General features: G+C 34.3%; 1 protein-coding gene across 2 annotated transcripts in view; it reads left to right on the plus strand.

Moving 5' to 3' along the window:
* The window catches only part of LOC136036323 (pseudouridylate synthase 1 homolog), a 39,320-nt gene that overhangs the window by 3,416 nt on the left and 22,664 nt on the right, over positions 1-13,240 (plus strand). The window contains exons 2-3 of one of the 2 annotated variants that reach the window (XM_065718478.1): positions 10,792-10,953; positions 11,268-11,397. In XM_065718478.1, coding sequence (XP_065574550.1) covers positions 10,792-10,953; positions 11,268-11,397 — 292 coding nt within the window. The remainder of the gene's footprint in view (positions 1-10,791; positions 10,954-11,267; positions 11,398-13,240) is intronic. The other variant, XM_065718479.1, reaches the window with a different exon arrangement.

A 13,240-nucleotide genomic window follows, 5' to 3' on the forward strand; every position in this document is an offset into this window, starting at 1 on the left:
AAGAGACTTCTGCTTCTGTTTTTGTCAAGGCAAAACCAATACCCTCACGTTTTGAAATACCAGCAAGGTCACCTGAAACTATTTCACCATTTAATGATTCAGGTTTTTCAGTAGTCAAAGTGTTTCATATTCTTGAAAAATTATACATATCAAAATCATCAGATGTAGATAGATTTGCAAATGAAATAATTAAAAAAATAGCTGCAGAAATTGCAGAGCCACTTACTTTCATGTTTAATTTATCTGTTGCATGTGGGTTGTGTCCCTCTGGCCAGAAGAAAGTATTAGTAAAGCTTCTTCATAAAAAGGGTTCCAAATCAGGTTTTACAAATTATTGGCCAATTTCAGTAACATCTATTTTTTGTTGAGTGATGAAAAAATTCATTGCAGAGCAAATTCAGAAGCATTTCAATGAAAATAGTCTTTGGAGTCCTGCTCAATATGGTTTTTGAAAACGAAGATTTTGTTATACCCATCTTCTTGAGGCGATTCTTGACTTTCAGGGCTTTGCAGATCTAGGTATACCATTGGATTGTGTTTATATTGACTTTCAAAGGCTTTTGGTAAGGTATCAATACCCTTACTTCTTCATAAATGTGTTATATACAAACTAGGACCAACAGCAGTTTCATTCATAGCTGATTATCCAAAGTAGCATACTCAACAGCTAGTTCTTGGGGAGGTGATATCATCTCCATTTGAATCAATAGGTGGGGTCTCCCAGGACAGTTGCCTAGGACCTGTTTTTTTTTGTTAATGACTTGCGCTCTTCTATCCATCATTCATTTCAAAGTTGTTTGCTGACGGCATAAAAGTGTACTTACCTATAAAAGATCTAACAGATGTACAGCTTATGCATGAGGACCTGGGTTCCCTGATTCAGTGGTGTGATTCCAATCCCATGTTTATAAATCCATCTAAGTGTGTTGTTTTACATTATGGTCGTAGGATACCTCCCAATTCATGTATCTTTTGTTTGGTACAAATTTCCCCATTTCTGAAGAAATGGTGTGAGACCTTGGTATCAATTTGAGCCCCAACTAAAATTTGATAAGCATGTTTTGGCAATTGTGAGAAATGCAAACTACTGTCTATCATCTTTGAAGAGAAGTTTCAGAAAATTCTGTCTTCAAAATTTACTTTTGCTTTACAAGTCTCTTGTATGTATGACACTTCTGTCTGGTTTCCTTTAAATGTAATGGATGAGCTTTGTGTAGAAAAGGTACAAAGGAGGGCGTCAAGGATGATTCCTTACCTTCAATTCCTTACAAAGAGCGACTCTCTAGGCTTGGTATTTCGTCGTTACATTTCAGATGGCGTTGTGGTGACCTTATCAATGTGTTCTGTATTATTAAAGGTATAGACAACCTAGATTTTTATTCATTTTTCAAGCACAGTCACTATCACACTACCCACCAACACCATTGCAAAGTGTACCCTCCAAATAATAAAATAGGACAAGGTTCATTTTCCAGTAAGGCTGTTTCACCTTGGAATAGTCTACCCATTGAAGCTGGGTATGTGCAGATATTTAAATGTTCTTTAGTAGAGACACCTTTCTATTTGGGAGCATTCGATGTTTAGTTATTAATTATAAGTTGATCATTTGGTTATGAATTTTGTTTGAGATATGAATTGCTTTTTTTTTCTTTTCTCTTCTAACTAATTAGCTAATTAACTAATCTTGCTAATTAGCTTATTTCCTGTTTTGTGTATATAGAGACAAGCATTATTGCTTACCGTGTGATGTATTAATAAATAAAAATAATAATTGTTTTTATTGCATATTCAATTTTAACCTAACCTAAACTTATCCAAATATTTTACCCATATTATATATTTCACATGTGTTAATTGATTCTTGATTCTGTTGCCATCAATTAAATTTATAGGCAAACTGCTTTTAACAAGAATCATGCTAGCAAAAATATATGGGCTGTAACTAAAAAAGAGGAATAGTCATCACTTATGAGGGTCTGTAAAGGGTAAAAAAATGGATTTTGTACCAAAGACAAGTATTGTATTCAGAAAGAGTAATTCAAGTAAGAATTAGCTCATGAAATGTGTAATTCCAGTCACTTTATGTTTACTTTATGTGGATTATTTAATATTTACTGTTATGTTTGCAATGTTCTAAGCCCTAAAAAAGAAAAGGGTAACCTTTGCAAGTTAACAGCACCTTCCTGGGCTAGGGTTATGTTTTTGGCCCTAGATTCATTCTTAAAAGTTTTATTTGCCTAAGTCAGCTAGTTTCCTAGATAGCAAGAAGCCCATAGACTAGACTTTTACCCCATTTTGCTTTACATCTGTTGCTGTTTTATTTTCTTTATAAATATACTCCTGGCCAATCAAAACCATTAGATCAATATCTGTTTGTAAAAATCTTCAGATCTGTTGGATAGCTAATTGAATATTATTTTAAAAATGATTTGTGAATATTGATAGTAATTTCAACCTGCATATAATTCCATTTTGAATGAGGTTAATAACACTTTCATCTCTGACCATAAAAAAAGTGCAATGTCCATAAACCAAATGAATATTGATGAAGGACTTAGAGGATTAAATCCAGTGATACCTGTCACAACAAGTGACACAAATCCGGAAATTTTCATTGACCTCAATCCACCCTTGATACAGGCTAATTATAATGGTAGCCTTGATTACCACATTACAGATGCTCAAAAACGTGTGGATATTAACAAGGTGAATAGCCTGCATAATAAGACTGTCTCTTCTGATAATAAACTAAAATGTGCTAATATAATCTTGGCAGGTTCTTGCCAATTAGGAGACAATTGTGTATTTGAACACGTTTTTTCTTCAACCAAGCTCCAGCCAAAAAGTGTTTTCGAAAATAGAATTAAGGCAAATTACACTAAAAAAATGAGCTCAATGATTTTCAGCCAAGTGCATCAACAAAGTTCCAGCAAAAGAGTACCAACAAATAAAAATGTGATATGCAAACATTTTAATCATAATCGTTGTAAATTTAGTAAGCAGTGCAAATTTTTACATATATGTCGTAATTTTATTTCAGGTAGTTGTGGTTCCGTTAAGTGCAGTTTTGACCATGTGAAGCTTTGTCCAGTTTTAGCTTGTAATAACAAATATTGTAGTTTTGCCCATGCATCAAAAGTAAATGATGTTAATTCTTCTCCCTGGGGCCCTGTTCCAGTGTCCCTGTCCAAAGATAAAAATTGTAAGAGCCACTCATCTCCCTTCCGCCGTCCTTTTTTAGTGCACCGCACTCAAGCAAAAATTTCTCATCAAAGTTCATCAGGCACAGCTCAAAAATTGACAGACCCTTCCCGATCTCGAACTCTCCTCCCTTATCCTTTGCTACCTCCTCCCCCTCCCCGCACACAGAAGTCTTATTTCCTCCCCCCTCACAGTATGCTGCCCTGTACCCTCCCTACTCTGCCACAAACCAACAATTTCTTGACGGACATGAATCACTACTCCCAACCAGGCCCCCTTTCCCAGCACTTTACGAAACCCCACCCCCAGTCCATTCGTTTTATCCCTCGTGCCTACCCTGTCAACGTGACTCAGGTCTGAGACTTTTTAATTGTCTTACAATGAATCCTAATTGTTCTCCTCGTGCTTCATCCATATCATTGCCCGTCCCCCCACCCCCAAATCCCCAAGATAAATCCTTTTCTTACTCTAATAATTCATCTTTCGATGTTGACCCTAATAGTCATCCCATAAAAGTCAAATGTGCTCCCTTGGTCCCCTGTTCTGACTACATTAATCTGGCCCCCGCTAAGAATCCCACCACGCCCCATTCACCCATTTGTAATTTAAATAAAGTTAAGTGTAAAAATGGTACCTTTGCAAGTCGTTTTAAATTTCCCACACTTTTGTTAAGCAACGCTGAAAGTCTTAATTTTGACAAACTTAATGAATTAGACTCCTTTTCTAAAATATATAGATCAGACATAATCGCTATTACTGAAGTACACGCTCAAAATACACACATGTTAAAAATGAATAATTTCACCCAGTTTATTAAACTCAGACCCGAAACCCACCCTCTGGGTAAGAAAGGGGGTGGAATTCTTTTCTTTGTCCGTAATGATTTTTATCCTTCAGAAATATTAGTTCCTTGTCTTACTCCCTTTGATGAAATTTTTTTGGGTTTGTGTTCGACCTAAAGTCTTACTACGTCCTTTCAACTTGATTGTCCTGTGTTGTTTTTACTACTCTCCTGGGCAGAGAGCGACTGAAAAAATTAATTTTATTGAAAAATTGCATGGTAGTGCCGACTATGTACTATCTAAATACCCAAATGCTGGAATTTTCCTCTTAGGTGATGCAAATGAATTAAAACTTGAGTCTACATGTAATACTTTTAGTCTAAAACAAATTGTAAAAGTCCCTACTACCAAAGGCAATTCTACTCTTGATTTAATATGCACCAATATGTCAAATTTCTACAGACCCGTCACCATTCTTCCCCCTCTCGGAGGTAGTTACCACTTTAGCCTACTCCTATCTCCACTAGCTACAATTAAACATTCCTTTACTATTACTGAAACCGTCTTTAGACCTCTAATTGACTCAGGACTCTACAATTTTGGCTCTTGGATCACTAGTGAAAATTGGTCCCCTGTGTACCAAACAAATGATGTCGACTTCAAGGCTCTGTCCCTCCAAAGTTTATTGAGGAATAATTATGAAGCCCATTTTCCGGTGAAAAAAATTAAAATATGCTCTACCGATAAACCTTACATTACTGCGACTTTTAAAAAACTAATAAGGAAAAAAATCAATTTGTTCAAGCAAGGACATATCTCACAGGCTAATGTTCTAAGAAAGTTCCTGAAGAGAAAATTGAGAAAGGCAGCTTCTGGGTATTACAATAGTAAGGTTAAGGATTTGTATTCTAACAAACCCAAACAATGGTACAGGAAAATCAAAGAGATTTGCGGAAAAAACCCTGTTGAAGTTAATTTTCATCTCCCTGAGCCCCCTTCTAAGATAGCCAACGATTTGAACCTGCATCTTGCGTCCATAGTTCAAAGTCTCCCCCCTTTCACTGGCTCAGGTCAAACTATTCCTCCCTCCACCTCTTTCCCCCAAATTTCTCCCTCTGATATTATAAATAAAATCCAAAAGCTCAAAAAATCAAGTACTTGCCCATTAGACATCCCAATTGACTTGATTAAAGCCTTTTCAGACACAATTGCTGGACCTTTATCTGATATTTTTAACCAAATTACAAAATCTGGTAAATTCCCAAGTTGCTGGAAACTTGGTTTTATAACACCCATCCCAAAGAAATCTTCCAGTCTGACTATAACCAACATGCGTCCTATTACACTCACTCCAGTTTTTTCTAAGCTTTACGAAGGGTTCCTTTGTGACTGGCTTAAAATTAAAATTATACCACGCATTGACATCCGACAGTTTGGTAATTTAAGAAAAACCTCCACCACCCATTACCTTGTACACTTGATTCACACGATCCTAAGTGAACTAGAGAAACCAAATGTTTGGCTAAACCTGGTTTTAGTCGATTTCCAAAAAGCGTTTGACTTAGTTGACCACAGTATCCTAATTCGTTTACTACATGATAACTTTGAAATTGACCCACTCTTAGTAAATATTGTTATATCGTTCCTTTCAGACAGATCACAAGTTGTAAAATACAAAAATACCTTCTCTAACCCCCTCCCTAGGTACTGTGGAATACCTCAAGGAACCTTATTGGGACCACTATTATTTCTTGTCATGATTAACGAAATTGGCAAGGAGTTCCCCCAACGATGGAAATATGTTGATGACTTGTCGATCCTTGAAGTATGTCATAGGAATATTAAAAGTGACCCCGTTGAAATCCTAACCCAATGTTCGGATGAATCCAAGAATCTAAATATGACAGTAAATCCCACTAAATCACAGATAATGACAATCAACTTCTTGAAATCTACTCCTGCTTTTTGCGATCCGATCCCAAGCGAAATGCTAGTGAAACATGTTAAGCTTCTTGGTGTCACAATTTCTAATGATCTTAAGTGGGAAACACATGTATCCAACATTGTTAAACAAGCAAATGTTTCACTATCCATTTTTAAGCTACTAAACAAATTTAATTGTCCTAAGATACATTCCCTCCGTGTTTACTTATCCTTTATCAGACCTTTATTGGAATATGCATGTCCGGTCTGGCATTCGCAACTTTCAAATGAAGTTAGTGACAAAATCGAGTCGGTCCAAAAGCGTTCGCTCAGGATCATTTACAAAGAAGGCAAAATTCCATACTCCTTCCTCCTTAAAGCTGCGCGCATTACCACCTTAAAAGAAAGGAGGGAAAAAATTTGCCTGCTTTTCGCTAAATCAGTCATTTCCAATCCCCGCACTGAGGACTTACTCCCTGATTTTCACAATCCCATTAGACTCCGACTCCCCCGGTCAGCCTCCTTAGCAATCCCAACTTACTCTCCGATTCATGCTGTTACAGAAAGGTTTCGCAAAAGTTTTATACCATTTATTCTGAAACACCTTAATAATAATTCGTGATCATGTAATTGCCAAATTCCCCTTTTTACTGCAATGTTTTTGTAATTTAATTATTAAGTTTATCTTTGATGAATTTGCTTTATCTTTGATGATTTTGCTTTTTTAATTCCTTTTAATTTTAAGTGTTTGACTTAATGTACTATTTTGATTTTTTTCTTAGCTTTTAGTGACATATAAAGCGAATTCGGCTCTTTAGAGCTTGTGATAGTTCTTTTGCAAATAAATCTTATCTTATCTTATGACAATGGTATTAATAAAAATATGCTGCATATTATAAGGTAAGAATTATGGGTTTAACTGTTTGTTTTTAGCTCTGTACAGACATTTATCCTAGGGATAAATTTGGTACAAATATAAGAATTAGGACCAGCTTACTTTCCAATTTAAATAGCCCAGAATATGATTTTTTTTGGGGGGGGGGATTTACACTATAGGGCATGCTAGGAAAGAAATTTTATATATGCTATAATTAGTTATAACATAAGGGAATCTACTGTTCAATTTCCCATAGTTGCCTGTTCTAAACGCTATATTCACTGCCATTATAAATGCATTACACCTCCCACTCCACCCCTCTAACAGGGCCAGCCTATATGCAAAAGTGTGGTAATTTTGTTGTTTTATTTTCAAATTTAGCAACATACTTATCTATTTGCTGTTCTAAAGGCAACACAGAGCTATAATCACATGTTTGATTCCAGATCAATATTTTTTTCAAATATAATGATTGTAAGGCTATTGTGAAAATGAACAGAACAGTACAAAATTCTATAGATAGGCTGTATAACTTTTACTTTATACCTTGCAAAAAAATAAAATGAAATAGAATCTTCTTATTAAAAAAAACGAAATAAGATGTCAAGAATCCATACAATGAGATTCAATATCAGTTGAGGTTCTAGTAGTTCTAAAGTTTAATTGAGGTGTCTTCATACATGATTCAATACGATTAGCCTGACTTGACCTGATGTGAGATTTATGTTTTTTTTAAATATTGCTGATACATCTTTTTGATAACATGGATGCACATAGTGTATTTTGATTAGTTTAATATGGCTTAAAAATTGTAACTTGATGTGCTAAGCTATTCCTGAAATTTTGCCAATATGCCCTTTTGACAACATCGATCCACGTGGTATCTTTTGATTTAGTTCAATTGTTCTGGTACTTTTTACTAGATTCCCGTATCTGAACCTGGAATATGTCAGATATGGCTTTTTTGACCACACTAATGTATGTAGTGTATTTTCACTTAGTTCAATATCCTCCGAAGGCTTCAGTTTAATACCTTTAGCAATTCCTGAGATACTGCATATCCACCCTTTTGACAATCTGGATGCGCATTCTATCTTTGGGTTATCTCAACATTCCTTAAAAGTTTAAACTAACTAACCTTAGCTGTTCCTGAGATATTGCATATGCACCATTTTGACAATCTTGGCATAAACTGTGTATTATGACTAACTTATAACTATTATTATTTAACTTAAAAATAAACTACAAAAACAATATTATGTCACAACAGAGAGCAGAGCTCGTAAGGCTGGGACAGTACAGATACATACAAAACACACCAACATTCCATCATACTAATAATTCTAAAAATAACATGGCGAAAAACACAAAAGAGAATTAACAAGGATAAGTAAATAACTAAATATTGGGCAGGAAAGGCATGGGAGGCCATCCGAAACACAGGGACACAAAGAAGAAAATCAAATAATTTAATATTCCATCGTCAATGGTGAATAATCAAACATTAGCAACCAGTCTTTAATATTTGCTTTTTTAAATTTAGCTGAGATTTTTGGGATGAATCAAACATAATTTTGTCATTCAGCTTATAATTTCGTACCTAATTGTATTTTTTTAGTAGCTTGTATTTGGTACCTAATCAAAAACCTTGGCCTTTCAGTACTTACAAAAGGAATTTGGTATATCCCAGACCACCCACAGTCCAAACGAGGAAGTAAAATTAACAGATATTTATCATAGAAATAATTATTAGAATTTTGGATTTGAAAATGCCATATGGAAATATCTAATGCTCGTATATGTTTTAAATCTAACAAATTTAAGAAAAAAGAATAATGTTTTAGTTTCTGATACATTTTCAAGTTTTGAAGGTTGATGTAAAAAATTTCCAAGTATTCTTATTGCCCTATTTCGTAGTATCTGTAAGGGTTTTATTTGCTTTCAAAAGGTATTAAGATAAATAATTGAGCAGTAATTCAAAAAGATGCAATTATAGAGTGGTAAATTGTTTTTAATGGGTAAATGGAAAAATATTCTTCACATTATGCATCAACCCAATATTTTGATTTAGTTTTAATGTTAAATACTCAATATCATTATGAAATGACAAAAGGGGATCAAGAAAAACTCCTTAAATACCGTTATGATTGGACGCTACAAATTTTTCGATCACCAATCTGAAGGTCCTGACAAGAAATCTCTCGGGTGACACGTTTTGAACGACCAAATACCGTAAATTTAGTTTTTGTAAAATTTGGTACTGGATTATTGAAAACAAACCATCAATTAACTAAAGTAATACTTATAATGAATTTTTCGATCAATGTCAATGAATCCTTATCTTTAACTGCTATAGCTGTGTCATCTGCTAATAGATTTGCATGGCCAATATTCTCCTGTAAACCTCATAGAAGGTCATTAATATAAATAAAAATGGACCTAATACCGAGCCTTGGGGGACACCAATATCCTTAAGATTTTTTAAATTAGCAATTTTTCCACCGACCTCTACTGTGATTTTACGTCTGCACAGGTATGATTTATTAATTTTTAATCCTTTCCCTCTCATGCTGGAATTTATCTTTTTGTCAAGAAGAATTTCAAGGTTTAAAGTGTCAAATGCTTTCTTTACATAATAGAAAACAGTCGCCACATAGAAATTATCATCTAAACAATCAATTATTTCTATTAAAAGAGCTGCAACTGCGTGTTCTGTCGAACGGTTTGTGCTAAATCCAAATTGACATTTGGTAAAGAAATTTATTGTATCCAAATTGCTAGAAATCCTTTCTTTTAAAATATTTTCAAACACTTTAGATAATGGTGATAAAATTGCAATAGGACGAATGCCTCTTGATATAGTTCAAAATGCCCCAAACGGTTTAGCTTAATACCCTTGCTGTTCCTGAGATATTCTGGTTAAGTTCTTAGGTTTAATTCTTAGCTATTTCTGGGGTATTGCAAGTTTGGCTTTTAACAACCTGGATACATTGAAAGCCTTTGCTTTAGCTCAACATCATACTCAACATACCCAGAAAATTTTTAAATTAGTGACCTTAGTCTTTTCTAAGATTCTGAAAATATAGCCTCTTGACAACCTGGAAGCATCTACTACATTTTGGTTGAGTTCAAATTGTCAAGAAATGCCTTGAAAGTTTCATCTTACCCATTTGGCCCAACTGGTGTAGTCACAAAAATATCCATTCATGGGATATTGCAGATACACCCTGTTGACGGCCAAAATAAGCATAGTATCTTTTGCTTTTGCTTAACGTTCTCTATAAATTTCACCTTAATATCCTGAGCCTTTCCAAATTTGCCCCCAGGATTAAACATCGATCAGAAAGTGCGGCTTTATCCACTACGTCAGCACAAGGTATATTCCCCTTTTCAACAATTGGGAAATCAAATGGTGCTACTCTGTTATTATAATTTTTATTTTAGAAGAGTCAAGAGACAAGATTGTTACCTCAAATTGGCCAATATAATGCCATTTGATTGATGCCTGTCTCAAGTTTCATATATATTCAATGCATAAAGTTCATTCCCAAAATTAAATTTTTTTAATAATGTAAAAATCTTTGGATAAAAATTGTGGCGGAGGTTTTTTTTTAACTACTTTATACATTACTACTTTATAAACATTTACTTTGCTGTAAGCTTTATTCGCCCTATCCAGTATTTAACAGTAAATTTTGCAGTATTATCTACTGATTATTGCTTCTTTTCTTTTTTGTTTGAGTGGCTTTGCTTTGAGTATAAAGGGTACAAGCTGCACAAAGTACAGCAAATGCTAAACCGAAACATTTTAAAATTAAGAAAGCTTAAAGAGTCTGCTCATGAAAACTTCGGTCAAGTCAAGATGGATATAAAACAAAAGAATGAAATAGAAAACGTAATAAAGTATAATAGATGCCTATCATATTGGTAACAATGATTTGTAGGATGTCCATTTTGTCTAAGACGAAAACTTCGCAAAGAGTAGATGTAACCCATTTTAATTTTTAGGTCTCTCAGCTGTCCGCTTCTTACCAAGGTTTCCTAGTTTAGCAACCCATCAAATCCCAAAGTATTGTTCTCAAGTATTGACTATGGCCGAACTAAAAGAAAATACCGTTAATTCACAGGCTGATGAAAACCCTCCAAAGAAAGTAAAAGTAGATCTAGAAGGTATTTATTTGATTACTTTTTGTTTTGTGTAAATCAAAAAATTTAAACTGTTCATGAACAAAGTTCTGATGCAAAAATTTGTATTTCTATAAAGTGAAAACGCAATCTTTTATTCTCAGTAAAAGGGCTATGTTTAGCTGTTGGGTATGGGTGGGGTAGCTTATGGAATTATGTGAATTTTTTTTTTGCTTAATCACTGATCTTTTTTGTCTCTTTGACCTCTGTTTCCTTTTTTCTCTCTTTTTTTCGCTGTGTCCCATTCAACTATGTATAATGTAAACTGCTGGATTAATTTCCGTCGTTTTGATTTTTAGATTTAGCAAAAACGGAAGATTTACCTAAAGGAGACGGTGGACTATCAGAGGAGAAAAAGCTAAGGATAAAAAAGAAGAAACACTGCATGCTAATTGGCTATCTTGGAAAAGGATATTACGGTATGCAAGTGTGAGTTAACCAAAGGGTTTTATTCTACTAAGAATTCTTGTTGAATGTTGGTTTTCTCTCAAGCTCTGTTCCAAAACTCCGTGAAAGATTTCTTTGTTAATGCTAAGTTTGGATTCTAATAGATACCCTAGATTAATCTCAGTTCCCTCCACTGTTTTTTTTTTTTTTTACTGCAATTATCACAGAAATGAAATAGAACAGTAAATGATGTTAATGGCTCTGTGCATTAACCCTGCAAGGATTTTCGTACAATATAGCATGAAAGTAAATTAAAATAAGCATGGGTACTTATCTGCTATAGCACCAACACTCAAGTTCTTTATCCATTGATGCACTGTAGAATCGGTTTCTTTCGTTGGTTTCTTTCAGCTTAGCTTCAGGCAAGACAAAGACAAGTGACAGAATAGAAGGGAAATAAATAATTTGGGCAATATATTAGCACATTAGGGGTGTGTGTGTGTAAAGTATTTGGACAGTTTTAAGCTAGAAAACAATTCTTACTTCATAATATGTAGAATAATTGTACCTTACACGTTTTGTATGGAGACCCGCTATACTTTACCCCCCTATTAATATGCAAAAATATAGTCCAAATTTGTTTTTAAAGCATTAAATTTTTATCATACTTACGTTTATTTCATTAGTATTAACCTAACGTCACTTCTTGAGTTTCGGCGCTATAAGCAGATAAGTACCTATGCATGATACCTATTTTATTGATCTCTATGTATGGCTGTACAATGTCCATTTTATTACAGTTCTTTTTTCAAGATTCATTTTCAAGTTATTGCTTCTTAACCCTCTGCACAAAGCCAAAGACATGCCCAAGATTTATTGGAAATGAGCTTTTTTCCCCTAAGAACTCTTTCAAAAGTCTGCAGGGTACTAGAATTTACTTTATTCCAAAATTAAGGCACATTACTAAGACGTGCACAAGTTCTTCTGGTATAAATTCTGTGTATGAAACTGTTCATCCAAAAAGGTTCAACGTATTGTTTTTGTTTTCCTGTCGAATTATGAAAAAATAAAACAAAGGGCTGCTCTTTTTATGGGGACACGAGAAAGTGCTATTAAATTGAGTGTATGTGTTTGCTCGCATCCTATGTTTTTATATTTTTTGATGTTTTTTTTCTTGTAATAGGCCTGTGCATAGTTAGCAGGCAAAAAGCAAAAAAAAAAGAAATAAAAAATGAAAAATTCAAGCTTGTCTCCTGAGTATCAATTTTTGCTAAAGACATTACTATAATTTTTCAAACTCTGACAGCAATTTACTGCTGAATATCATACGTACGACATATACAGTTTTTATGGAAGTTTTTTTTTCCAAACATTATAATATAATGTTTGGACTTTTTTCAGTCCAATGGGTATCTCGTGTTTTTGATCTGATCTATTTGGGGAACAGAGGGCATGATTGGGGGTGTTGCCCTCTGATAAATTTTAACTCAGAAAATGAGAACTATGGCTTTCAATTTTCAATAAAATAAGCATCTTTTAAAGTTTATATGACAATCCTCTTGCATAGAACCATATATCCCCTCCGGGAACAATTTAAAAGCGTTGACTCTTGGCTTTGCGGGGCTGTTTCAAACTCAGAGGAATAGTTATATTATACATAAACTATTCTGGACAACATGGCTATCTCAAAATTTGATCGAATGGCGAAAATGGGGGTTGGTGGGGGGGGGGGCTAGTTGCGCTCCGATCAGTTTTAACTCTTAGAATAGAGCTAGAACTTCCAATTTCTCATTAAATAAGCACCCTTCGAAGATTATACGACCACTAAAAAAAAAAAAAGGTAAAGGATACGGCATTAGACTTTACAGTCCGTACCGGTGGTGCT

Source organism: Artemia franciscana, chromosome 15, assembly GCF_032884065.1.
Source record: "Artemia franciscana chromosome 15, ASM3288406v1, whole genome shotgun sequence".
In the NCBI taxonomy this organism is placed as follows: Eukaryota; Metazoa; Arthropoda; class Branchiopoda; order Anostraca; family Artemiidae; genus Artemia; species Artemia franciscana.